General features: G+C 40.7%; 1 protein-coding gene across 5 annotated transcripts in view; it reads left to right on the top strand.

The window, feature by feature from the left end:
* Positions 1 to 27,787, top strand: part of CDKL1 (cyclin dependent kinase like 1) — an 80,001-nt gene that overhangs the window by 35,911 nt on the left and 16,303 nt on the right. For all 5 annotated transcript variants that reach the window (XM_049897370.1, XM_049897368.1, XM_049897369.1 and 2 more), the window contains one exon: positions 26,144 to 26,216. In XM_049897370.1, coding sequence (XP_049753327.1) covers positions 26,144 to 26,216 — 73 coding nt within the window. The remainder of the gene's footprint in view (positions 1 to 26,143; positions 26,217 to 27,787) is intronic.

The following is a 27,787-nucleotide window of genomic DNA, read 5'->3' as shown; positions in this document are numbered from 1 at the left end:
GCACAAGATAACTAAGACACCTAGTCTTGTGCTTATATATTTATTTAAAGGCATTGGAGATTATATCAGTTTCTCATAAAAGTATACAGGAAATTTTTGATAAATTTTAACCTGAGCCGTATTTTGAGTGATAGATCCTTAATTACTAGAATCTGAGTAGCTAGAGTTTGTGATTCTCCTAAGTTGAATAACTGAGTGAATGGTGACTTTTTCTTTTTTGCCCTCTGGTAAACATATTTATTGAACAGAGGACATGCTGAAGCCAGAGGAAGAAGTAGGGTAGCAAGCTGATGCCCAATTGACTTTACCGTCACGTACATAACATGGTCCTGATTCCCTGCCTCTAAAAAAATTACGCTGACAGCACATATGCATGGTAGGTTCTTTTTAACCTCAGGAATTGGGAGCTAAAAGTGAGATATGTCTGTCATGTGAGAGTAGATGATACCTTCTCTGCCTTCTCCCTCTCCCCTTTCGCCATATGATTTATGCCGGGGCTGTTGAGGAAGTTCTTGAAAAAGAACTTGAACTTTGTTCATCATTGAGGTTAGACATAGCACACTATGTATAACAAATTTGAAGGAGGGTGAAAGGTTGTACAGCGCTGAGGCCCCAGGGAGAGACTTCTTCTCAAGGGAAAGGAAGATCTGGTCAAACTCAGAAACAGGATCAAGAACCAGAGAGGAAAGTGGTTGCAGGTACAGCATGGTGGCTCTTACATGGACTCATGACTTAGCCCCTGGCGGTATGTCTGCAGCATAGGAACAAAGGCTGTGTGTGTGACTATAATCAAAAAAGCTGTTTTCCTAAACTGAAGCACTCTGGTTTCCAGGCCACCTTACTATGGGACCTTTCCAAAAGAAAACATAGGAAGGACCTTTCGCCTGCTTGCTTTGGAGGAGGAAGTTTAAAATGAGCGTTCTGGGCCCAAATAGTTGCATTTTGGACCACAGACCAAGTAGGGGGTTGAGGTCCTGTACGCCCTAACCTCCCCCGCCCAAGTAGGCTGGCAGTTACTTGAACAGTAGCAGGATCAGAGACTCCCTGGGGTGGAGGTAGAGGGCACTGGTGCCAAGCAGTGGCCTAGCCTGGAACCCATGGGAGCCTCCTGAGAAATGAGCCAGACCAATGGCCTAGGAATCACCTGGGCTCTAATTAAAATGAAGACTGAATCAGGAGGTATGGGTGGGGACTGAGTCTGCATATCATACAAGTTCCCAGGTGATCTCCATCCTCCTGGTCCTCGGATCACACTTTGAGAAACAGGAGGCTAGATTGACTTGTGAACACACACTGGACAGCTCGTATGAGCTCCCAGGGATAATGTGAGGGAAAAAAAAATCTTTAAAAAAGATCTGTCCTACATTTATGCAAATAGAGCTTTTAAGATGTCAAGATTTAGATCTGTCCTGGGGACATGGATTACACATAAATCAAAGAAGTTAAATTATGTTTAAACTCTATGCTTACCCAGACCCAACCCAGTGCCACCGAGTCTCTTATATCTGTATATATCTGAGTAGTATTTATCTACTTCTTGTGGTTCACCTAGGCTGTGGCGAAAGTTGTGTCTGCCAGCATATGTCTTGGACCTTATTCAAGAAGCCAGGAAAGTGGGGTGCTTTAGAAATAGAGTCCTGGACAAGGGGGCTTGTAACTGAGATTCCATGAATTGGGGGGAGAACTTGGTAAGCAAGAAGCAGAAGGAAAAGGGAATGTGAGGAAACATGAGACAGAGGGTGTTGGGGACCAGGTGAGAGCTTTTTAGACTGGCTGCAAAGGATGGCAAGAACCATTAGATGGCTTTGAGGCGGGATGTTAAGAGACCTGCATCCTAGAAATGATTTGAGATGAACTGTGAAGGAGAAAGGGTGGGAAAACAGAAGCATGTATGATTAGCATGATTCAGTTGTTAAGGTTTGGTGGAAGGAGAAAAAAAGAGCTGTGATAGGAGGAGAGAAAACCATAAGAATATAGTCAGCTTGGAAATAGTCTTTTCCAAATACAGACTCTTGGGAAGAGTATACTGGATTACTACTATTTTGCTATGTTTGGACTTGGAGACATAAGATATGAGGGACAGCACTTAACATCAAGTAAGTGATTAAAACCAGTCCCTCCAGATGCCTAGGGATCTCTGCCCCATGCACTTCCACCATTCCCCTACAGAAGACGGATAGAAGGAAAAGAAGGCTGAGAGATTAACCTCTTGGGGATGACCTGAAAAAGGCAGAAAGGCAATACACCATGAATCATGTGACACCATGAATCATGTGACACCATGGATCATGTGACACACTTCTGGTGCTCTGATCAGACCCCCTGGTAAGGTGTCTCTTGTCTAGAAGATGGAAATGGAGGACATAGTTTCATAGAATCACTTAACAGGCAACGTAAAGGGCTATAGCATATACTTTCCAAATGGATAGCTTCCAAGCTTCTGCAGAGCCCCTTAGCTTCCACCATAGGTAGCCACTTTGGTGTTTGAAACAGCCTGTGTCTCATTTTCTGAATTAGAGAACTATGTGGTATGTCTGCCCTACCCAGGTTACAACTGTGACTTCCCAAAAAGATAGAATTAGGATCACACTGCCTAGATAACCTAGGAGAACACTCCTGCTAACAGGGTTTGGCAGGAATTCTCAGACAGCCTGACAGATGAAGTCTGTCAGGGAAGGATGATCTGTTGGGGCGATGTCACAGTAATCAGAGAGTCATTTGAATGTTAGCCCTGACTTCTGCATTTCTTTCACATTATATTTCCTCTGTCTCCTGACTTCTAGTTTTCCAGTCACTTTTCCATATTAAAAATTTCCCCTTCCAAAAGTACCTTTCCCTTCGTTTTTACTTCATGTTTTGATACTTTATCATGAATTCACCCACTAGGCATTTTTTGATGAGCAGAGAGCTTTGTAAGGTAATTCAGAGAAGAACAAAACACAGGGCTAGATCTTCACAGATTTTAAGGTAAGACATAAATCAAACAAGGCCAAAGGTGGTACTTTGCATAAAATACAAACCTCTGCAAAGTTCAGAGAGGGGAAATATTATTCCCTTGTAATATATAAATATATACAATGGGCCAATCAAAGAAGCCTTCCTGGAGGATGTGGGCTTTGAGAATTGAAAGATGGGGAGGATTTAGAGAAGTCCAGCTGAGGAGAAGGATATCCCATTTTCTCCTTTTGTTACCTTCTTGGGATCCCAACTTTGGCTGGGTACAAAATGAGGAGTACCCTGGGGGAAGGGGGCTTCTAGAGCAGAGCCATAGAATGACACCTATCATGGCTCACTTTCACACTCCAGTGACTGGAGGCTGAGGCTGTTCTTCCACCTCCTTCAGGCCTTGGCCAAGGGCTTGCTCTTCCATGTGGTGGTGGTTACATAGGATCTGCCACGCCTCCTAGCAAATGGGATTAAAGTGGCCTGTGGTTTGTTACTGATCATGTCACAGGCTTTTCATGTTCCAGAATGTTAACATACACAGAGAGAGCCAAGAGGATACCTCCCTTTGGAAAGTCATTGATACAGAGGAATGACATGTTTCAAGGGAGGAAACATTTAGTGGGTTGATATTTGCTCTTTTCACAGCTTGCAAGTGACACCAGTTAAATTCATTACTGTAAATTACTCATGGCTACATGGTGCTATGGAGATGGTGAATGGAGTTTGATCAGTCCTGTTAGGCTGGATGACTTGGACACTGCTTAGTGAGGGTTGAAACCAGTTGGCAGTCAGTTCTCTTTTTGGCATATAATTCTGAACAGAAGAATAGGACAGGCCAGTGGGTGATTAGGGTTTTGAAAGTGGGTTTTTTAAAACTCCACTGGCTAAAATATGTTATATCTGTTCCAAGAAATAGAATATGCTTTTTAATATGGGATGGGGAGAGAAGGGAGAAGCTAGTAGATAAGTGTGTGGTTATCATTTCCAAATGATGAAATGCCATGGTTTGTCAAATATACAATTTACTTGAGGAACACTATTGAATGAGTGAGTTTGAAAATTAAGATTTATTCTTAGATCATATCCATTTATATTGAAGTTTAAGGACTTGCGTATTTTAATTGTTTTTAAAAGTCACTTTCTATTATACTGAATACTTGGCAATTCTCCAATCTATTTTAAATGCCATTTCAAAATTTTTTTGTTATCATTAAGTAGATTATCCTTAAACTATGTCAACCAAAGATTTTGAAATTCATAGAAAAAAATTTTTTCCCCTTAATTTAGAGATCTCATACTATAAAATAAAACTTTGTATGTACATTCCCAGTAAATGTGAGTCAGCTTGGGTAAGCTATGTGATCTTGGGTAAGTTGCTTATAGGTGTTCTCACCTATAGTGATGACAGTATAGGATCAGGTAAGATTTAAAGGGCCTTCCAGCTTTCTAGTGCTATGAATTGGTGATATAGTACCCTACGGGCCAGAAGACTTTCTTTCTCCTTCAGTTTCATGTTTGATCTATTAGATAATATCAACAAAGGATAATGTGCTACTGTAGGTATTTTCCCTGCCCGGTGCCAGGTGGGGTCCTCCTTAGGTTTGTACACTTACGCAAGTGTCCTGTGATTACTTATTATAATTCTAAGTTACTGTTGTTGTGTGGCATTGAGTTGATTCAGACTCATAGCAACCCTGAAACCCGTAGACTGTCAGCTGAGTGCTTAACCACTGCGCCACCAGGGCTTCTATGTATTTCTAAATATAAATTTCAAAAATACAAAGCTGCTTGTGTCACTTCCTTATGTAAAATCCTTTAATACCTTTACAAAGCTTACCAAAACCAAACTCAAACCCATTGATGTTGAGTCGATTCTGACTTATAGTGACCCTATAGGACAGGGTAGAACTTCCTCATGGAGTTTCCAAGTAGCAGCTGGTGGATTCAAACAGCCGATCTTTTGGTTAGCAGGTAATAGCTTTTAACCACTGTGCCATCGGGGCTCCACAAAACTTACAGGTGTGGTGAAAACTCTTAGCATGCCATACAAGCTTTCAGTCACTTTATAGCCCCATTTCCCACCAGTCTGGCATAAAATATGACCCACTGACACCAAATCATTTGCTTTCTAGACTTTGGTACACACTGCTTACTCAGCCTGTATTGCTACACCTTCTCTACTCTGTAGCAACCTCCTACTTGTCCTTCAGCTGTAGCTAAAATATGACTTCCTTATGATGCCTATCTTAATATTGCTAATTTTTCCCATTCTTTTTAATAGTCTTTCAATATACTTTTCTACAAAGATAATTACGTCAGGTAGCCCATCAGTTCCATTCTTTTTCTTAGTGATGTCCTACCTTTAGACCCCATCGTCCTTCTGTCTGGCATGTTGTACTCTGGGCTTGTTGTCCAGCTATCATTTGGAGACTTCTTGGCTCTCATCCTTGGAATTCCCTCTCCATATCTTTATGGTTGGATTCATTGCTTCTGGGCCTTCTGTATTCCTCTTTCTGGGTTTAGTTACTTATTTTGATGGAGCACATCTCTTGATAAAAGGAGAAAAGATTGAAGTTGTCAAGGATTTCATTTTACTTGGATCCACAATCATACCCATGTAAGCAGCAGTCAGGGAATCAAATGACATATTGCATTGGGCAAATCTGCTGCAAAAGACCTCTTTGAAGTGTTAAAAAGCAAAGATACCACCTTGAGGACTAAGGTGCACCTGACCCAAGCTGGTATTTTCAATCGCCTCATATCCATGTGAAAGTTGGACCATGAACAAGGAAGACTGAAGAAAAATTGGTGCGTTTGAATTATGCTGTTGGCGAAGAATATTGAATATACCATGGACTGCCAAAAGAATGAACAAACCTGTCATGGAAAAAGTATAGCCAGAATGCTTCTTGGAAGGGGGGATGGGAGGGCTTCCTCTTATGTACTTTGGACATGTTATCAGGAGAGACAGTCCCTGGAGAAGGACATCATGCTTAGTAAAGTAGTGGGTTAGGAAAAAAGAGGCACACCCTCAATGAGATGGATTGACACAGTGCCTGCAACAACAGGCTCATACATAGCAATGAGAGCGAGAATGGCACAGTATAGGACAGTGTTTTATTCTGTTGTGCATGGGGTTGCTATGAGTCTGAATGATTGGAAGGCACCTAACAACATATCAACAACAGCATCTCAAATTGGTTAAAATGGTAGTACAGTCTAATCTCTGAAATCTACAAGATACTGCAACACCTCAACAACAAAAAGACAAATAATCCAATGAAAAAAAGGGGAAAGGATATGAACAGACACTTCACCAAAGAAGACTTTCAAGCTGCTAACGGACACATGAGGAAATACTCATGATCATTAGCCATTAGAGAAATGGAAATCAAAACAACAATGAAATACCATCTCACCCCAACACTACTTGAGAAAAAACAAAATAGTAAATATTGTAGAGGTTGTGGAGAGATTGGAACACTTATATGCACTGCTGGTGGAAATGTAAAATGGTACAAACACTTTGGAAAACAATTTGGCGTTTTCTTAAGAAGCTACAAATAAAAATATCATATGATCCAGCAATCCCATTCCTAGGAATATATCCTAGAGAAATAAGAGCTGTCACAAGAATAGACATTTGCATACCTGTGTTCATTGCAGCAATGTTCACAATACCAAAAAGATGGAAACAACCTAGATGCCCATCAACAGACAAATGGATAAACAAATTATGGTAATACACACAATGGAATACTGTGCAACAATAAAGAACAATGATGAATCCACAACACATCTCACAGCATGGATGAATCTGGAGGGCATTATGCTGAGTGAAATTAGTCGGTCACAAAAGGACAAATATTGTATGAGACCACTATTATAAGAACTCAAGAAAAAGGTTTAAACACAAATAAAAGCATTCTTTGGGGGTGGAGAGGGGAGGGAAATCACTAACCAGATAGTAGACAAGAATCATCTTAGGTGAAGGGAAGGACAACATGCAGTGTAGGGAATTCAGCACAACTGGACCAAAGCCAAAGCTAAGAATTTTCCTGGACACATCCAAACACTTTGAGGGACAGAGTAGCTGGGGCTGAGGCATGGAGACCATAGTTTTGGGGGACATATAGGTCAATTGGCATAACAAAGTTTGTTAAGAAAATGTTCTGCAACCCACTTTGGTGAGTTGTGTCTGGGGTCTTAAGAGCTTGTAAGCAACCATCTAAGATGCATCAATTGGTCCCATCCCACTTGGAGCAAAGGAGAATGAAGAAAACCAAAGACATAAGGAAAATATTAGCCCAAGAGACTAAAAACCAAAAAAAACCTGGCACTGTCGAGTCGATTCCGACTCATAGCGACCCTACAGGACCACATAAACCAGAGACTCCACTAGCCTGAGACCAGAATAACTATCTAGTTGGTGCCCAGCTACCACCAATGACTGCCCTGACAGGGAGCACAACAGAGAGTCCCTGATGGAGAGGGAGAAAAGTATGGAGCAGAACTCAAATTCACATAAAAAGACCAGATTTAATGGTTTGACAGAGACTGGAGGAACTCCTGAAACTATGGCCCCTGGACACTCTGTTAACCCAGAACTGAAACTATTCCCAAAGCTCACTCTTCAGACAAAGATTAGACAGGACCGTAAAACAAAAAATAATACATGTAAAAACACTTAGTAGACAAAAGATAAGCGATAACTTTGGTGAAGGATAATACAGTACACAATACTGGGGAAGCCAGCACAACCTGTACAAGGCAAGACCATGGTAGCTCCATAAACCAAAACCAAACCAAACCCACTGCCATCGAGTTGATTAGCTCCATAGACATATCCAAACTCCCTGAGGGACCGAATTGCTGGGCTGAGGGCTGTGGGGACCATGGTCTCCGGGAACATCTAACTCAATTGACATAACATAGTTTATAAAGAATGTGTTCTACATTCTACTTTGGTGAGTAGCGTCTGGGGTCTTAAAAGCCTTTGAGCAGCCATCTAGGATATTCCACTGGTCTCACCCCTTTGGGAGCAAGGAAGAATGAAGAAAACTAAAGACACAAGGGAAAGATTAGTCCAAAGAACTAATGGACCACATCTACCACAGCCTCCACAAGACTGAGTCCAGTACAAGATGGTGCCCAGCCACCACCGCTGCCTGCTCTGACAGGGATCACAATAGAGGGTGGCAGACAGAGCTGGAGAAAAATGTAGAACAAAATCCTAACTCAAAAAGAAAGACCAGACTTGAGAAACCCTGAGAGTATGGCCCCCAGACACCCTTTCAGCTCAGTAATGAGGCCACTCCTGAGGTTCACTCTTCAGCCAAAGATTAACAGACCTGTCATGGATTGAATTATGATCTCCCAAAAATGTGTGTATCAACTTGGTTAGGCCATGATTCCCAGTATTCTGTGGTTGTACTCCGTTCTGTGATTGTAATTTTATGTTAAAGAGGATTAGGGTGGGATTGTAACACCACCCTTACCCAGGTCTCATCCCTGATCCAATGTAAAGGGAGTTTCCCTGGGGTGTGGCCTGCACTACCTTTTATCTCTCAAGAGATAAAAGGAAAGGGAAGCAAGCACAGAGTTGGGGACCTCATACCACTAAGACAGCAGCACAAGGAGCAGAGCATGTCCTCTGGACACAGGGTCCCTGCACCTGAGAAGCTCATCGACCAGGGGAAGATTGAAGACTAGGACCTTCCTCCAAAGCCGACAGAGAGAGAAAGACTTCCCCTGGAGCTGATGCCCTGAATTTGGACTTGTAACCTACTAGACTGTGAAAAAATAAATTTCTCTTTGTTAAAACCGTCCACTTGTGATATTTCTGTTATGGCAGCACCAGATGACTAAGAAAAGGCCCAGGGAACAAAACAAGACTAAAGGGGCACACCAGCCCTGGGGCAGGGACTGAAGGCAGGAGGGAACAGGAAAGCTGGCAATAGGCAACCCAAGGTTGAGAAGGGAGAGTGTTGACATGTCATGGGGTTGTTAACCAATGTCATACAACAATGTGTGTACTAATTGTTTGATGAGAAACTAGTTTGTTCTGTAAACCTTCGTTTAAAGTTCAATTAAGAAAAAAAAACATACCTGCGAGGAGTGTGCTTCTTAGTTCAGTCAGATACAGGAGACCAAATGGGCAGCTCCTCTCTGGAGGCAGGATGAGAAGGCAGGAAGGGACAGGAACTGGTTGAATGGACACAGGGAACCTGGGGTGGAAAAGGGAGCGTATGCTATCACATTGTGGGGGTTGCAACTAATGTCACAAAACAATACGTGTAAATTTTTGTATGAGAAATTAACTTGAGCTGTAAACTTTCACCTAAAGCACAAAAAAAAAAAAAAGAAAAAAAAAATAGTCACACAGAAATGTGAGCCACAGGCATTTCTATACACAGCTCCCCCCCGCCCCTCCGGCCCCACCATCCTCACCCTCCTTTGCAGTCGAGCTTAACTTGCAAGTTGGGAGCTCTTTATGTTCCTGAGGATGGAACGAAATTCCCAAAGCGAGCAAAAAGAATGCCATGAGGTCACACTGGTGGAGGATTTGGGAGTGTGCCCCACCCCCACCCATTCTCACTAGCAGAAGGAGGATTCCAATCCACCCTTCTTCTAGAGACTGCCACTGAGGAGCTGACAGCAGCCCATTGGGCTTTGAAGGAACAATTGTAGCTCTCAGAGAGGCAACTGAATTTAGAAGGACCCCGAGGAAGACCCCCTGACAACCCATGGAATGACGGCATGCCTTCCTGAGTCCCTACCACCGTGGTTTGGGATAGGAAGTAAAACAGGTATCCTTGCTTGATTTTCTCATGCCTTAGCTAGACCCTCTGTCTTTGGGAATACAAATCCCCCCAGACCTGACCCAGCAGGCTGGGAGCCCAAAAGGCTCAGGCTGGATCTTATCCAGCTCCTTCTTAGCAAACTATCTGCTAGGAAGAGGAGCTGGGCGTGTGGCTTATCTAAAATTCAGCCCTGTAACCTCAGGGCCTCAGGGCCAGGGAAAGATCCAGGCTTTAGAGAAAAGCTCAAGCCACTTCTTCCTTTTTTACCATAATTTCTCGAGTTAGAGCATAATTTCGTGAGTTAGAGCCGCCTGTCGCAGAGAGCCAATTCTTGAGACGGGGGAGAGGTGGGTAGCAAGAGCTTTATTCTATATATTGGTATATGGAGACAGAGGGGAATGGTTTCCTCCTAAAGCTGTCTGTCTCGAGGAACTGCAGTCCAGCTGGGGTTTTATAGGGAAAGGGGGACATGGGTTTTAGGAACATGTGGAATGTCCATTCTCTTTCTGTTTGGTTTCAGTAGTCATATTTCAAACATGTTGATTTTTTCTTGCCATTATCTCAACAGCCCAGGGGGTGGCTGGTGCCATCCTTTGTCCTGTTTAACAGGCTTAGATTGATACCACTTGTTTTTCAAGGTCCTAGGGGAAACATTAGTTAACATTTAACTTTTAGGGGAGTTAACAGCAAAATCATACTTAGAGACAGAAACAGGCTAGGGAAAGGAAAAATGGCGCGGGTTCTGTTCAAGATATGGCTGAGCAGCCTGTTTCACCTTCACAGGTTAAGGTTGACCTTAGGTATGATTCCTTTAAGGGAGAGCTGGTCTTTGAGCTAGAATTCTAATCTGGTTCTTAAAGGCAGTAAAGAGTGTGAGGAAATTGGGCTCCTTCCCTTCATCACGGAAACCCTGGTGGCGGAGTGGTTAAGAGCTATGATTATTAACCGAAAAGTCAGGTCGGCAGTTTAAATCCACCAAGCACTCCTTGGAAACCCTATGGGGCAGTTCTGCGCTGTCCTGTAGGGTCACTATGAGCTGGAATGGACTCATTGGCAATGGGTTTGGTTTTTGGTTTCCCTTCATCACTGTCGTAGCCCTTCTCCACCCTGCCCTAGAGCTCAGTCAGAACCACCATTTACCACACTTCCAAGTGACTGAGTTCCTTAGCCTTGCCAGCATAGGCTTTAGCTTTAAGCAGACTCTAGAATGTCTGGCTTAGCCTAACGGGTTTGGCCAGTTACCCAGACTCTTCTTAAGCTTTTAAGCTTGTTTATTAAATATTTTCATATTTTTAATATGGTATGAAGCAAAGGGCACGGTGATGACAACCCTAAACATGCCTGGCTCTGGAGTCACACTGTTCTAATCTGGACTGGTTGTTTTCTATGCCTGGAATGCAGTTGTCAAGCTATCATCTTTCTTCACCATCTTCCCAGAGATTTCCATTACCTCCCTCTTGTGTTTGCTCTTCAGTTTTCTTTATCTTGTGTCGTCTTCTTTTTTTAGTTTATTTCTTTTTGATGGAGTACTTTCTCTGGTGGCTTCTTGGCAAAGGGTGTATGAAAGGTAACCATGCTGAGCCCTTGCATCTTTAGAAAGTCTTTATTCTGTCCTCACACTTGATTAATATTTTGTTTAGATATAGGTTTTGTTCTTTTGGTTTTGTTTTAAACACTATTTTATTATGTTTTTGATGAAGGTTTACACAGCAGTTTAGGTTCCCATTCAACAATTTCTACACAAGTTGTTCAGTGACATTTGTTACATTCTTCACAATATATGAAAATTCTTATTATTTCTGTTCTGGTTGTTCCGTTTCCGTTAGTTTCCCTGCCCCCTTATATTCGCATCTTTATTTTAAAATAATTGCTGACCATTTGGTCTCATATAAGAGATTTTTTAAAAGGGGTACAGTACTTATGGGTGATATTTATTGTCTTTTGAGCCACAAGGTATTTGGCTAAAAGGTGACCCTAGGGGTTAGTTTTAGTTAAAGGTAGAAAATTATTTCAGGGCAGTAGTCTCAAGGAGTCCCCTTGTCTCAACCAGTCCAGTAGGTCTGGCTTTTTTTTTTTCCCCCAGGAATTTGAGCTATTCCACATTTTCTCACATTCTATCCGGGTCCATCTGATGTGGCCCTGATTGTTATTTTGTTTTTAAATAATTTTTCTTCAAAAATTTGAAGGCATTGTTTTAGTGCGTTCTATCTTCTACTGCTGTTAAAAAGTATAAACCATATTAATTCCTGCTCATTTGTACATGTCCTGTTCCTTTCTCCCCCTCCCACCCCTCAGAACCTTCAGAATCTTTGCTCCTGGCATTCTGAATTATGACAATTAGGGGCATTCCCATGGGTTTGTTTTCATCCATTATGCTGGGCATTTGCTGGGCCCTTTCTGCCTGAGGCATTTTTTTTTTTTTAATTTCTTGGTTACTGACTTCCTATCTTTTGTTTTCTCTATTTTCCTTTTCTGGACCTCCTGTCATTTAGAGATTGGACTCTTGGGCTTGTCCTTTCATTTTCTTACAGTGTCCTGATCTTATTTCATGGGTGCAACACCACTTTTCTGTCTGAAGATATTCATCACCCTCCATAGCCTGTTCCACTTTTTTTTATTATTATCATTTTTATTGTGCTTCAAGCAAAAGTTTACCAATAAAGTCGAACTCTCATACAAAAATTTATCAATACCTTGCTATGTATATACTCCTAATTGCTCTTGCCCTAATGAGAAAGCACAGTCCTTCCCTCCACTCTCTCTTTTCGTATCCATTTGGACAGCTTCTGACCCTCTCTACCCTCTCATCTCCCCTTCAGACAGGAGATGCCAACATAGTCTTCTGTGTCTACTTGATCCAAAAAGCTCATTCTTCACCAGTTTTTTTTTTTTTTTAACATTGCCTATCCCATAAAAAAAAAAAAACAAAACGGTCTAATCCCTGTCTGAAGAGTTAGCTTTAGGAATGGTTCCTGTCTTGTGCTAACAGAAGGTCTGAGGACCTGACCTCCAGAGTCATTCTAGTCTCAGTCAGACCATTAAGTCTAGTCCTTTCAACGAGAATTTGAGGTCTGCATCCCACTGTTCTCCAGCTCCCTCGGGTTCTCTGTTGTGTTCCCTGTCAGGGCAGCCATTGGTTGTAGCTGGGCACCATCTAGTTCTTCTGGTCTCAGGGTGATGTAGTTTCTGGTTTATGTGGACCTCTGTGTCTCTTGGGCTCATAATTACCTTGTGTCTTTGGTATTCTTCATTCTCCTTTGCTCCAGGTAGGATGAGACCAATTGATGCATCTTAGATGGCTGCTTGCTAGCATTTAAGACCCCAGATGCCACTCTCCAAAGCGGGTTGCAAAATGGTTTCTTAATAGATTTTATTATGCCAATTGACTTAGATGTCCCCTAAAACCGTGGTCCCCAAACCCCCACCCCTGCTACGCTGGTCTTTGAAGTCTTCAGTTTATTCAAAACTTCTTTGCTTTTGGTTTAGTCCAGTTCTGCTGGCCTCTCGTGTATTGTGTGTTGTCTTTCCCTTCACTTAAAATAGTTCTTATCTACTATCTAATTAGTGAAAACCCCTCTCCCTCACTCTCTACCCCCTCTCGTAACCATCAAAGAATATTCTCTGTTTAAACTATTATAATAGTGGTGTTATACAATATTTGTCCTTTTGCAGCTGACAAATTTCACTCAGCATAATGCCTTCCAGATTCCTCCATGTTATGAAATGTTTCACGGATTTATCATTATTCTTTATCAATACATAATATTCCATTGTGCGAATATACCATAATTTATTTATCCATTCATTGCTTGATGGGCACCTTGGTGGCTTCCATCCTTTTGCTATTGTAAACAGTGCTGCAGTGAACATAGGTGTGCGTATGTCTGTTTGTGTAAAGGCTCTTATTTCTCTAGGATATTTTCCGAGAAGTGGGATCACTGGATCGTATGGTAGTTCTATTTCTAGTTATTTAAGGAAGAGCCAAATGGATTTCCAAAGTGGTTGTACCATTTTACATTCCTACCAGCAGTGTATAAGTGTTCCAGTTTCTCCACAACCTCTCTAACATTTATTATTTTGTGTTTTTTGGATTAATGTCAGCCATATTGGAGTGAGATGGAATCTCATTGTAGTTTTGATTTGCATTTCTCTAATGGCTAATGATCCTGTGCATTTCCTCGTGTATCTGTTAGCCACCTGAATGTCTTCTTTAGTGAAATGTCTGTTCATTTCCTTTACCCATTTTTTGATTGGGTTATTTGTCTTTTTATGGTTGAGTTTTTGCAGTATCATGTAGATTTTAGAGATCAGATGCAGATCGGAAATGTCATAGCTAATTACTTTTTCCCATCCTGTAGGTAATCTTTTCACTCTTTTGGTGAAGTCTTTGGATGAGCATAGATGTTTGATTTTTAGGAGCTCCCAGTTATCTAATTTTTCTTCTGCTTCGTTAGTAATCATTTGTATACTGTTTATGCCATGTATTAGGGCTTCTAGCATTGTCCCTATTTTTTCTTCCATGATCTTTATCATTTTAGATTTTTAGCATTGTCCCTATTTTTTCTTCCATGATCTTTATCATTTTAGATTTTATATTTAGGTCTTTGATCCATTTTGAGTTAGTTCTTGTGCATGGTATGAGGTATGGGTCTTGTTTCATTTTTTTTAGATGGATATCCAGTTATGCCAGCACCATTTGTTAAACAGACTCTCTTTTCCTCATTAAACTGACTTTGGGCCTTTGTCAACTATCAGCTGCTCATATGTGGATGGGTTTATGTCTGGATTCTCAATTCTGTTCCCTTGATCTATGTATCTGTTGTTGTACCAGTACCAGGCTGTTTTGACTACCGTGGCGATATAGTAGGTTCTAAAATCAGGTAGAGTGAGGCCTCTCACTTTGTTCTTCTTTTTCAGTAATGCTTTACTTATCCGGGGCCTCTTTCCCTTCCGTTGAAGTTGGTGATTTGTTTCTCCGTCTCATTAAAAAACGTCGTTAGAATTTTGATCGGAATTGCATTGTATCTATAGATCGCTTTTGGTAGAATAGACATTTTCACAATGTTAAAGTCTTCTATCCATGAGCAAGGTATGTTTTTCCACTTATGTAGGTCTCTTTTGGTTTCTTGCAGTACTGTCTTGTAGTTTTCTGTGTATAGGTCTTTTACATCTCTGGTAAGATTTATTCCTAAGTATTTTGTCTTCTTGGGGGCTACTGTAAACACTATTGATTTTATGATTTCCTCTTTGACGTTCTTTTTGTTGGTGTAGGGGAATCCAACTGATATTTGTATGTTTATCTTGTATCCTGATAATCTGCTGAACTATTAGTTTTCAGTAGTTTTCTTGAAATTCTTTAGGGTTTTCTGTGTGATCATGTCATCTGCAAATAGAGATACTTTTACTTCTTCCTTGCCAATCTGGATGCCCTTTATTTCTTTATCTAGCCTAATTGCTGTGGCTAGGACTTCTAGCACAGTGTTGAATAAGAGTGGTGATAAAGGGCATCCATGTCTGGTTCTCGATTTCAAGGGGAATGCTTTCAGACTCTCTCCATTTAGGATGATGTTGGCTGTTGGCTTTGTATAAATGCCCTTTATTATGTTGAGGAATTTTCCTTCTATTCCTGTTTTCCTGAGAGTTTTTATCATGAATGGGTATTGAATTTTGTCAAATGCCTCTTCTGCATCAATATCATGTGGTTCTTGTCTTTTGTTTTATTTATATGATGGATTACATTGGTTATTTTTCTAATGTTGAACCATCCCTGCATACCTGATATGAATCCCACTTGGTCATGGTGAATTATTTTTTTGATATGTTGTTGAATTCTGTTGGCTAGAATTTTGTTGAGGATTTTTGCATTTAAGTTCATAAGGAATATAGGTCTGTAATTTTCTTTTTTTGTGGTGTCTTTACCTGGTTTTGGTATCAGGGATATGCTGGCTTCATAAAATGAGTTTGGGAGTATTCCATCCTTTTCTATGCTCTGAAATACCTTTAGTAGTAGTGGTGTTAACTCTTCTCTGAAAGTTTGGTAGAACTCTGCAGTGAAGCCGTCTGGACCAGGGCTTTTTTTTGTTGGGAGTTTTTTGATTACCTTTTCAATCTCTTCTTTTGTTTTGGGTCTAATTAGTTGTTCTGCCTCTGTTTGTGTTAGTTTAGGTAGGTAGTGTGTTTCTAGGAATTCATCCATTTCTTCTAGGTTTTCAAATTTGTTAGAGTACAGTTTTTCATAGTGATCTGATATGATTCCCTTAATTTCAGTTGGGTCTTGTAATATCACCCATCTCAGTTCTTATTTGGGTTATTTGCTTCCTCTCCTGTTTTTCTTTTGTCAGTTTCACCAGTGGTTTACCAATTTTGTTAATTTTTTCAAAGAACCAGCTTTTGGTCTTGTTAACTCTTTCAATTGTTTTTTCTGTTTTCTATTTCATTTAATTCTGCTCTAATTTTAATTATTTCCTTTCTTCTAGTGTGTGAAGGTTTCTTTTGTTGCCCTCTTTCTATTTGTTCAAGTTGTAGGGATAATTCTTTGGTTATGGCCCTTTCTTCTTTTTGTATGTATACATTTATTGATATAAATTGACCTCTGAGCACTGCTTTCACTGTGTCCCAAAGGTTCTGATAGGAAGCGTTTTCATTCTCATTGGAATCGATGAATTTCTGTATTCCATTCTTGATGTCTTCTGAGCAGGGTATTGTTCAGTTTCTAAGTGTTTGATTTCTTTTCCCTACTTTTTCTTTTATTGATTTCTACTTTTATGGCCTTATGGTCAGAGAAGATGCTTTGTAATATTTTGATGTTTTGGATTCTGCTAAGACTTGCTTTATGACCTAATATGTGGTCTATTCTAGAGAATGTTCCATGTGCACTAGAAAAGAAAGTATACTTGGCAGTTGTTGGGTGGAGTGTTCTGTATATGTCTGTGAGGTCAAGTTGGTTGATTATGGCATTTAGATCTTCCGTCTTTATTGAGCTTCTTTCTGGATATCCTGTCCTTCACCAAAAGTGGTGTGTTAAAGTCTCCTACTATAATTGTAGAGCTGTCTCACTTTTCAATGCTGTTAGAGTTTGTTTTATGTATCTTGCAGCCCTGTCGCTGCGTAAATATTTAATATGGTTATATCCTCCTCATATATTATCCCTTTAACCAATATATAGTATCCTTTCTTCTCCTTTGTGGTGGATTTAACTTTAAAGTCTATTTTGTCAGAAATTAATATTGCCACTTCTGCTCTTTTTTGATTGTTGTTTGCTTGATATATTTTTTTTCATCCTTTGACTTTTCATTTGTTTGTGTCTGTAAGTCTAAGGCGTGTCTCTTGTAGTCAGCATATACATGGATCGTGTTTTTTTTGTACATTCTGCCACTCTCTGTCTCTTTATTGGTACACTTAGTCCATTCATATTCAGTGCAATTGTGGATAGGTATGAGTTTAGTGCTATCATTTTGATTTTTGTGTGTGTGTGTTGTTGACAGTTTCTTTTTCCCTTTTTTTTTTTGTGCTGAGTAGTTTATATTTTCCTCTTCTTCATTGTTGTTGATTTTGCTTCTGCTGAGTCTCTATTTTTTTCTGGTATTTTATTTTGATGAGTAGGATAGTTAGTCTCTTTTGTGGTTACCTTAATATTTACCCCTGTTTTTCTAAGTTTAAACCTAATTTTATTTCTTCATATCACCTTGTCTTCATCTCCATTTGAAAGATCTATGACTATGACTACATTTCTTAGTCCCTCTTTATTATCTTAATGTGGCCTTCTTTTATGTAATGACACGGCTGTTTCCGTTTTGAATGTTTTTTTATCTTGATTTATTTTTATGATTTCCCTGTCTGGATTTACATCTGATCGTCCTGTCCAGTGTTCTGGTCTTAGGTTGATATCTGATATTATTGATTTCCCTAAACTTCTGTTTATCTGGAAATGTCCTAATTTCACATTCATATTTGAGAGATGGTTTTGCTGGACATGTGGTTTTTGGCTGCCAATTTTTTTCCTTCAGTGCTTTATATAAGTCATTCCATTTCCTTCCTGTCTGCATGGTTTCTGCCGGGTAGTCCAAGCTTATTCTTATCGACTCTCCTTTGTAGGTGACTTCGTTTACCCGTAGATGTTCTTAAAATTCTCTATCTTTGGTTTTGGCAAGTTTGATTATAATATGTCTTGGTGACTTTTTTTAAAAAATCTACCTTATGTGGAGTTCTATGATCATCTTGGATTGATACCTTCTTATCTTTCATGATATTAGGGAGGTTTTCTGCCAACAAATCTTCAACAGTTTTCTCTGTGTATTCTGTTATCCTTCCCTGTTCTGGTACTCCAGTCACTCATATGTTATTTCTCTTGATAGAGCCCTACAAGATTCTTAAGGTTTCTTCAGTTTTTTAAATTCTTTTATCTGATTTTTCTTCAAATATATTGGCTCCAAGTGCTTTATCTTCAAGGTCGCCAATTCTACCTTTCACTTGCTTGATTCTGCTCCTCTGACTTTCTATTGAGTTGTCTACTTCTGTCATTTATTGTTAATCTTCTGAACTTCTGATTGCTGTCTCTCTATGGATTTTTGCAGGTTATTAAGTTTTTCATTATGTTCTTGAAGAACCTTTTTATTTCTTCAGCTGTTTTATCTGTGTGTTCCTTGCCATGTTCTGCATATTGCCTGGCCTCCTTCCTTATGTCTTTATGAGTTCTGTATATTAATCTTTTGAATTCTGCATCCAGTAATTCCAGGAAGTCACCTTCACGCAGAAGATTCTTTGATTCTCTGTTTTGAGAGCTTGTTGAAACGATCGTGATCTGTTTCTTTATGTGGTTTGATATTGACTGTCGTTTTCAAGCCATGTATAAGTTATTGTGTTAGTTTATTTTATGTTTGCTTACTGTATCCTAGTTTCTTGCTTTGTTTTGTTTTGATATGCCCAAATGGGTTGCTTGAGTGAGCTAGCTTATTTTCACCTTCGGGGCTCTGATGTCCTGTCACCAGATGGCTAGAGCTGTTATCAGGCATATGAGCTTATGAGTCCATTCACTTTTCTTGTGTGGATACAGTTCAGGTGTCCAGGTAGCTGGTCATCAAGTGTGTGGTACAGGTTCTGTCGTACAGTCTTAGAGGGGCAGGGGTGTTTGGTGTAGGTACCAGTATCTGGTTGCAGCAGGAGGTCACGCTCTGAACAAGGCAGGGGGCTGAGAACTGTCCCCCAAATGTCTCTGAGGAAAGCGCACCCTTGTTCCCTCGAGCGTACAGGTGGGTGGGTTCTGCAGATGGACCATGGGCACCCAGTGTTTTTGGTTTTAAGAACTGGGAGGTATCAGTTATCCTTGGGCCCCTGTCGCAGGTGTCTGGGTGACCTGAGAGGAACCACCAGTCCTTAAGCCCCCGATGGAGGTAGGTGAGTTCCCTGTTTAATAGGCAAAGTGGTGTCAAATATCAAACGCCCATCTGTCCACTGCACAGCTAAAACGGTCGCAGTCTGCCAGCAAGGGCCTATTCTGCTGGAATAGGCCCACACAGGTCCACGCAGGGGGGAAAGGTATTCAACTTCCATGGACCATTTATGCCTGGACAGGAGCTGCTTCTGTCCTGAGCCTCCCAGGTTAGTGGAGCTGGCAGATGATCTTTTCCCCCTGTTGTAAATTCATTCCTTCTCCAAGTGCAGGAGTATGGCTCAGGGAGCTCAGCATCATAGGCCTAGAAAAATCAGTAGCCTCTGAAACCTACTTGGGGTGGGGGGCATGGTAAAATATACACAAGTTCTTAGCTTTTGCCAAAAGCATCGTTCTTTTCTGGTTCCGGAGGTGTGGGTAGTCTGTGCAGCTGGCTGCTTCTCCCTGAGAAAACTGCAGCCGAGTGCTACCACCAGCCTGCTGCAGCCGCTTCTGGGAATGGTGCCTGAGGGAACCCAGCGATTCAGGTCTGGCAACTCCTGTCCACTTCTGAATGGTCTCTCTCTCCTGCCACTCAGTACGTTTTCTAACTTTGCCTTTGATGTTCAGGGCTCCTAGCTTGTCATAAATATAATCGTTTCACTTGATTTTTCGGGTCTTTGTTGTAAGAGGGGATTGCTGGAAGCATCTGGCTATTCTGCCATCTTGGCCCTGCCTCTCACTCTCTGTTTCTTTAAAGTTGTTTTCATCTGTTTCTTCTTGTCTTTCTTTTTAGAGGCTTTTCTCGGTTCTATGCTCATGGTTAAGAGTAGGGAACTATTGGGAGCCGTGAGTTTGTTGATAGGATTTGTCAACTCTGAGCTTCATTGTGGGATGATCTGGCTGGGCCATACGTTGAGGGAACACCAACGTCAGAATCTTTAGATCCTTTCCTCCTAAGCTTCTCCCAAAAAGTTTTCCAGTATTTTGCCTGCATTGTGAAGGTCTGGCCCACCAGCTTCCTGAGAACCTAGTGAGGGAAGCAGACTGGGGAATCTCAGGCTTAAACATTTAGTATATATACAGTCTCTTAATCTCCTGTTTTGGAAACAGCATCCACAACCTCAACTGTGCCAAATATCCTCAATTTTATCCTCTCCAGAAAAAAAAAAAAAAAAAAAACTCCAGAATTCTACCAGGTGCGGGAAAGAGAGTTCCCTATTGTCATAGAACAGAGGAGGGCATGTAGGGATTTAATTGCTTCCCAGACAAGTTTTACCCATTCCTCCTTCACACCAAGATCCATAGGTATCTTGATAGCCAGTTCCTGAGCATTTTGAGGACTCTTTGGGTTAAATTGGTTTATTCTCAGCTTTCCCCTAGGTTCACTTAGACTTCAGCTTTCCTGGATCTGCTAAGTCAGGTATCACCCATTCAAATGCTTTCCAGATTCCAGAATGTGTTGTTACTGTCTCTTCTCTTGTTCTCCTTAATCTTGTGGGTTTTTTTTCCTTAAAAACCCTCTTCAGTGTAGGTTTTGAGAGGGAGTGGAATTAGATGGATCTGTTCAATCCACCGTCATAATCCAGAAGTCTTTTGACTTCTTCAGTTGGCTTCTGTGACAGCATATTCACCTGCGTGTCATCTTCATTGCTCGCTCAATGCTCGTTGCTGTGTCCTGCTCCTCTTTCTGAACTCTAAATATTGAAGGACTTCTGGGCTTACGTCTGACCTGTTCTCTTCTCCTGCATTCACTCCTTGAGTGACTCCATCCAGTCCTAGGGCTCTAAATACCATCAGTATGATTATGCTTCCCAAATTTATTTCCAGCCCTGACCTTTCTTCTGAATTCAAAACTGCCTACTCAGTCTTCACTTGGAAATCCAAAAACCATCTCAAATTACCCATCTTCCCCACCTCAAAACCAATTCCTCTCCCAGTGCTCTTCTTAGTAAAAGGTACCTTCAGGTATCAGTTACTCAAGCTAAAACTTGAGCGTAATTTCTTAATTGTACTCTTTCTCTCACATCCAATTCTTCAGAAAGCCTTAGGGCTCTATTTTTTTGTTGTTATAAAAATATGTATAACATAACGTTTGTCAACTCATGTTTTTTACATGTACAATTTAGTTATAACAATTATAATTAATCATGTTTTATAATCATCACCAATATCTGTTGCCACATTTTCTATCACTGTAAACAGAAACTTAATATTTCCCCCTCCCTCCTACCCTGGTAACCACTAGAAAATCTTAGAGACTCTATTTTTAAAATAGAGCACAAATCTGACCATTTCTCACAACCTTAACGACTACCTCGGATGTCTCCTTAATCAGAGAAGTTTTCTGGATGATCTTGTATCACATAGCACTTCTTTTGTCATCCTCTGTGTGTATGTACATACATACATTCATATCTCATATATATGTGTGTGTATATGTATACACACACACACACACATATGTACCAAACCAAATCGATTCCAACTCATAGCAGTCCTATAGGACAGAGTAGAACTGCCCCATAGGGTTTCTAAGGCAGTACATCTTTATAGAAGCAGACCGCTATATCTTTCTCCCACAGAGCAGCTGGTGGGTTTGAACCACCAACCTTTCAGTTAGCAGCTAAGTGCTTAATCGCTGTGCCACCAGGGCTCCTCATATATATATATATATATGTGTATATATATATATATATATACGTATACATGAGAAAGAGAAAACAGTGTGTTAAATGTTAACAATAGGTGTTCTTTGTACCATTCTTGCAACTTTTCTAAAAATTTGAAATTATTTCCAAATTAACAGTTAAAATATATTGAGTTAGTAATGTTGTTGTAGAAATTCAGCTAGTATTTACAAGGATCTTAAAATTATGTTAATATTGCTAAGATATACCTTACAGTTGTGGGGTGAGAAATTTTTTCTATTTTTAAACAATCTCAAACTTTGAAAAAACCAGCAAGTGCAGTATGAAAAACGTTTTTCCCTGACCTATTTGAAAGTATGTCGCCAACATTCATACCCCATTACTCCTCCATGCATTAGTGTGCATACATTATTATTATTTTTTATTGTGTTTTAGGTGAAAATATACAATGCAAATTAGCTTCTCACTTGAAAATTTATACGCAAACTGTTTTGTGACGTTGATTGCAATCCCCACGATGTGTCAGCACTCTCCCCCTTTTCCTTTCCACCCTGGGTTCTCTGTGTCCATTTGTCTAGTTTTCCTGTCCCCTCCTGCCTTTTGGGCAGGTGTTGCCCACTTGGTTTTGTATACCAGATTGATCTAAGAAGCATGTTCCTTACATGTGCTATTGTTTGTTTTAGAGGACTGTATAATCTTTGGATGAAAGGTAGACTTCCAGTAAAGGCTTCAATTCTGAGTTAGAAGGGTGTCCAGGTGTCATAGCCTTGGGGGTTCCATCAGTCTCTGTCAGACCAGTAAGTCTGGTCTTTTTTGTGTTTTGAATTTTGTCCTATATTTTATTCCCGCTCTGTCGAGACCCTCTATTGTGATCCAGTACTGGTAGCCAGGTACCATCTAGTTCATCTGGGCTCAGGCTGGTGGAGGCTGTGGTTCATGTGGTCCTGTGAACTAATATTTTCCTTGTGTCTTTGGTTTTCTTCATTCTCCTTTGCTCCAGGTGGGATGAGACCAATAGATGTACCTTAGATGGCTGCTCACAGGCTTTTAGGACCCCAGATGCTACTCACCAACTGGAATGTAGAACATTTTCTTTATGAACTGTGTTATGCCAGTTGACCTAGATGTCCCCAGAGACCATTGTCCCCAGCCCTCAGCCCCAGTAACTTGGTCCCTCAAGGTGTTTGGATGTGTCTAGGAAGCTTCAATAGCTTTGCCTTGGTCAAATTGTGCTGACTTTCCCTATATTGTGTGTTACCTTTTCCTTCACCAAAGTTAACACTTGTCTACTATCCAGTTAGTGATTTCCCCTACCCAACCCTCTCCTCCATTGTACCATCAAAGACTGTTTTTTTCTGTGTGTAAACCTTTCCTTGGGTTTTTATAATAGTGGTCTCATATAATATTTGTCATTTTGTTATTGACTTATTTCACTCAGCATAATGCCCTCAAGATTCATCCATGTTGTGAGATGTTTCACGGGTTCATCATTGTTCTTTATTGTTGCGTAGTATTCCATTGTGTGTATATACCATAGTTTGTTTATCCATTGATGGCACTTAAGTTGTTTCCATCTTTTTGCTACTGTGAATAATGCTACAGTGAACATGGGTGTCCATCTGTGTGATAGATCTTATTTCTCTAGGATATATTCCTAGGAGTGGGATTGTTGGACCATATAGTATTTCTATTTCTAGCTTTTTAAGGAGGTGCCATATCATTTTCCATTTTACATTTCCCCCAGCAGTGCATAAGAGTTCCAATCTTCCTGCAACCTCTCCAACATTTGTTATTTTTCTGTTTAGTGCCAGTAATGTAGGGGTGAGAATCTATCTCCTTGGAGTTTTGATTTGCATTTCTGTAATGGCTAATGATCACGAGAATTTCCTCATGTGTCTGTTAGCCACCTAAATGTCTTCTTTGATGAAGTATCTGTTCATATCCTTTAACCATTTTTTAATTGGATTATTTGTGTTTTTGTTGTTGATTATTATTAACTTCAATCCTCATATTGTCCTCAGTTTGACTAGTAGGGGTCTTTCAAACTGGTTCTTGAATCCTTTTGATATCTCCCTATCACTTTTTGAGCATTTTCTTTACTTTCTTGCACAACAATATATTCCACACTCATCTTGTTTCTTCTCTAACCCAATGCTAGAATCAGGTTTTTCTCCAAAGAGCTCTTGTTCCTTTTAGTAGAAAATGGTATTTAGAAACCAAGATATCAGCTGTAGGTGTACTGATTGCTATTAGGGTGTTACTGCTCCAATGTCTTCTCAGTGGACTGAGCTGGAGAATATTATGTATGTATAGCCAATTCCAGTCCAATACCACAGGATATATTTTGTTTTCTTCCTTTTCTATATTTGTAACTCCCTTCTCCAGCAGTGAAAAATCTGGCTTGTATTCTCATGTCAGAGTGCAGCAGCTAAAAGGGATCTTTGAGAGAATCTGAGGCTTCTTCATTCTAGACGAAAAAAGCTGAGTAATAAAGAGTTGAAGTGAGTAGCTGGTCCAAGATACTAGGAAGTTAGTACAGAGTTTTTGCATTTCAGAATTGTGTGACAGTGTACGCAGAATTAGAGGAGCGTTAATGATATGCTAGTCCTATAGGGTTGCTATGAGTTGTAATCGACTCAATGGCAAGGGGTTTGATTTTGGGTTTTTAGTGCAATTTACTTTAAAACTTTCCTTTTGTATAATTTCTTTTAGAAAATGTTTTTAGAGACTACAGTGCCGGGCATGATAGCCTTGTATTGTTTTATTCATTGAATGATCAAAATGTATCCCCCCCTTTTTTTCTGGATAAACAGTGGAGGCTGTGGAAAAATTTTCCTTCTAAAATGTCCCCTTTTTAGTTGAAATTTTCTAGGGCTTTCTAGACAGGTGAGTTTTTCCAGCATTTGTGCCTGAGTCCCCTAGAACAACGAAAAGACATTGGAAAGAAGTTACTTCAAACCCAGAGACATAACTCTGGTCCAGAAAAGTCCCAGCTAATCCTCCTTGTGGTGGCCTCTGCGTTTCCTCACATTGTCTCCCTCTCTGCTCAAGCATCCTCTGGTCTGCTTGAAAGGATTTCCTTCCCGGATGTCTGGCCTGTAACAGCAGTGGCCTCAAAGCCTCTCCTAGAAGCTGGAAATGATGTTTTTTGATCACTTTAAATTAACACAACTACTCAAGTGTTTCCTCCCTGGCTTACTTATTACTTCTGCCTGAGGAGCACAACGAGGTTGTTTAATGGTTTCATTCACAAAAACAGTAAATCCACTGGTATATGGGACATTTCTGAAAATAAATGTACTATTCCTGTAATGCACTTTACTCATTGTCTGATATTCTTAAAAGGGTTACCTAAACCTTCCAGAAAAGTGATCTTTTTCAAATTCACATGGAGGACTTGCTGGGACCACTTACACTGGTCATACAAGGTTAGAGCCAGGGAAGAAGTGCTGGGAACAATGGCATCGAGCTTAGATGCTCTGATAGAGGACAGGGTGGGAAGCTGTGAGCAGATGCAGCAAGCCCCCAGACAGGAGCATTGTGGGGAAAGAACCAAGATGCCTATCAGGTTATTAATTATTGTTAATTTTTGTTACATGGTGTGCAATATAATCCTCTTCTCTATTGTCTTAGTCAGGGTTTCTCTAGAGAAATAGAAGCAGTGACACAGAGAGAGAGAAACAGTTCTGCCAAAATATCTATTTATAGTCTGGGGGCAGACTACGCCATAAGGAAATGCTCCTTTGAACTAATTGATTGCTTATATTAGATTATATTACGGAAGGTCATTATATCACATTACATCACATCACATTAAGGAACAGCAATTAGTCTAGTGTTTGACCAAACCGCTGGGAATCATAGCCTAGCCAAGTTGACACATAAAATTAAACGTCGCACTTATCTTCATTACCTAAAAAAACAAACACAACAACAACAAAAAAACATGTGTAGCAGTTGTGCCCACACATGGAAGATGAGTCCTGTGCAAGGCTGTCAGTTGGTAACTTGGAGAAATAGGCATCTTTTATGCTGTATGTTAACTAACTTTATATCAACAAAAAGTAGAAATGGAGATCAGATTGCCAGGCAGTTTCCCAGAGGTGTCACAGATGTTTGAGGTAGGTGGTCATTAATACTTGATCCTGTGGAAGTAAACATTAGCCTTTGTGTTACCTTGCTGTGCCCAGAATTCAGCAGTGTGCTGAGTGTGTGTTCTTTACACTTTGGGTCCATGCATGACTGAAATGACATTATAGGGTACCTAGAATTTTTCACTGCTTATGCTTGCCTGGGTTTAATCCTTTTCTTTTCTTGAGCTGAATTCCATAGCCACACTAAAGAATGTGTTTGTGCTGCTTCTCTGTTTTTATTAGGGTACCAGAACAACTCGTGAGGAGCATAACTTGGCAGATACTGCAAGCTGTAAATTTCTGCCATAAACACAAAGTAAGTCTCATGATCTCCCTTAAAAAATCAGAAGGCTGCTTTTAAGCTGAGGTGGGGCCTTTGTACAGTTTATATCATGCTTTTGTGATATAATTTTTACCTAAATCTTCATAAGCCTGGTTGAGATAAGTGGAGGCTAAAAATGCCAGCCTACCTATTCCTCCTTGCTCAGGTTGTATAAAAAATGCTTTTTTATGATTTTAAGAAACTATATGTATAAACGAATTAGAAACTACTCCCATTTAAGGTACAATTCCATCCCCTTAGAGGCTGTATTGGTCCGGTACCACCAAAGGCTTTGAAGTTGAGCAGGGGGATCCCAGGTGGTGACTCAAGTCCATTTAGTTGTAGTAGGTGGAGTCCCATGCGTGCTGCAGAAGTGCTAGCGTCTGTTTTAGTGAGGTCCGAGTGCCAAGTCTGGACCAAAGCAGCCCAGTGGAAACCTCTGAGACCCCCCGGGCTACAGATGAGCTGGCGAGAGGCACAGTGGACTGCCATCCAGGTACTGTGATTTCACAGGTGCTGGGAAGTCTGCTGCTTCCTGAAGTTCAACATGGCCCACTACCTGCACATAGAAACCAGCTTCTAATGTTAGAGCTTCATTTTGGCCACCAGGGCAGTTTGACTGCAACATGTCATCCTGTCGACTGCCTGGGCAGAGTTAGCTGGTAGTGCTGAGTCCCCTTCTGTGCACTGTTGCAGATGATTTCTCTGGAAGCTGTGTTCCCAGAGGGAGAAGCCCTGAGAGCAGCCAGCAGTTCTCTCCACTGAGCCTCTAGTTAGCTGGAGGCTGCAATCCTTGTGAAAGCACTTGTGTATCAGGGAGGGAGGATGCGTTATGTTGCTATTAAATGTAAGTGAGGGGGGCGAGCACGTTCCAGACAGCAGGTTTTAGGTCAGGCCAGCGGGAGAGGGAGAGATAGCACAAGGCCCTGGTTCAGAGACAAATATGCATACCACAGTCCCCTGGAGAGCCCTGGAAGTTCTGTTTGTCTCCATGTGCTAGTGCTGATGGGGGAAGGGTGCAGAGACTCTGGAAGAATTTGCATATCAGAGCGGGAGCACATTCTTACGTACAAGTCCTTCTGACCATGTCATCAGGATATTCACAAGTGTACCCATTTATGGCAATATATGAAACCTGCAGTAAAGGAGTAGAGCTCTCAGAGCCATTAATTACTGACAACCAGATAGATTTATAATAATTCAGAAATTGCCTTGCAGAAGATTTGCCAGAGTAATAAATACCCATGGGGAAACGTTGACCCTAATCTCTCAGCTCAGGGCCCTTTGGAGTGAGAACTACGCCCAAGAAGAACCCTGCCCTCTCCCCTTCCCATATTTTAAAAGTCAAAAATAACCCCAGGGCTTCAGGCTGAAGGCCAAAGAGGATTTCCTCAGGCTGCAAAAGGCTCCAACATTCCCCTCAAGAATGGAGGACTCTTGGGAGAGAGGAAGATTGTTAAAAACCCTGACTGGTATTTTGACCCATTATGGTATTTTGTTTTCCTGTAATTGTTCATTAGGTTGTTGATTTGAACTTTGCCAAGGAAATTGTCATATAATAAGAA

Source organism: Elephas maximus, chromosome 10 (assembly GCF_024166365.1).
Source record: "Elephas maximus indicus isolate mEleMax1 chromosome 10, mEleMax1 primary haplotype, whole genome shotgun sequence".
Taxonomy (NCBI): domain Eukaryota; kingdom Metazoa; phylum Chordata; class Mammalia; order Proboscidea; family Elephantidae; genus Elephas; species Elephas maximus.
This window is presented reverse-complemented; position numbering and strand designations above follow the sequence as displayed.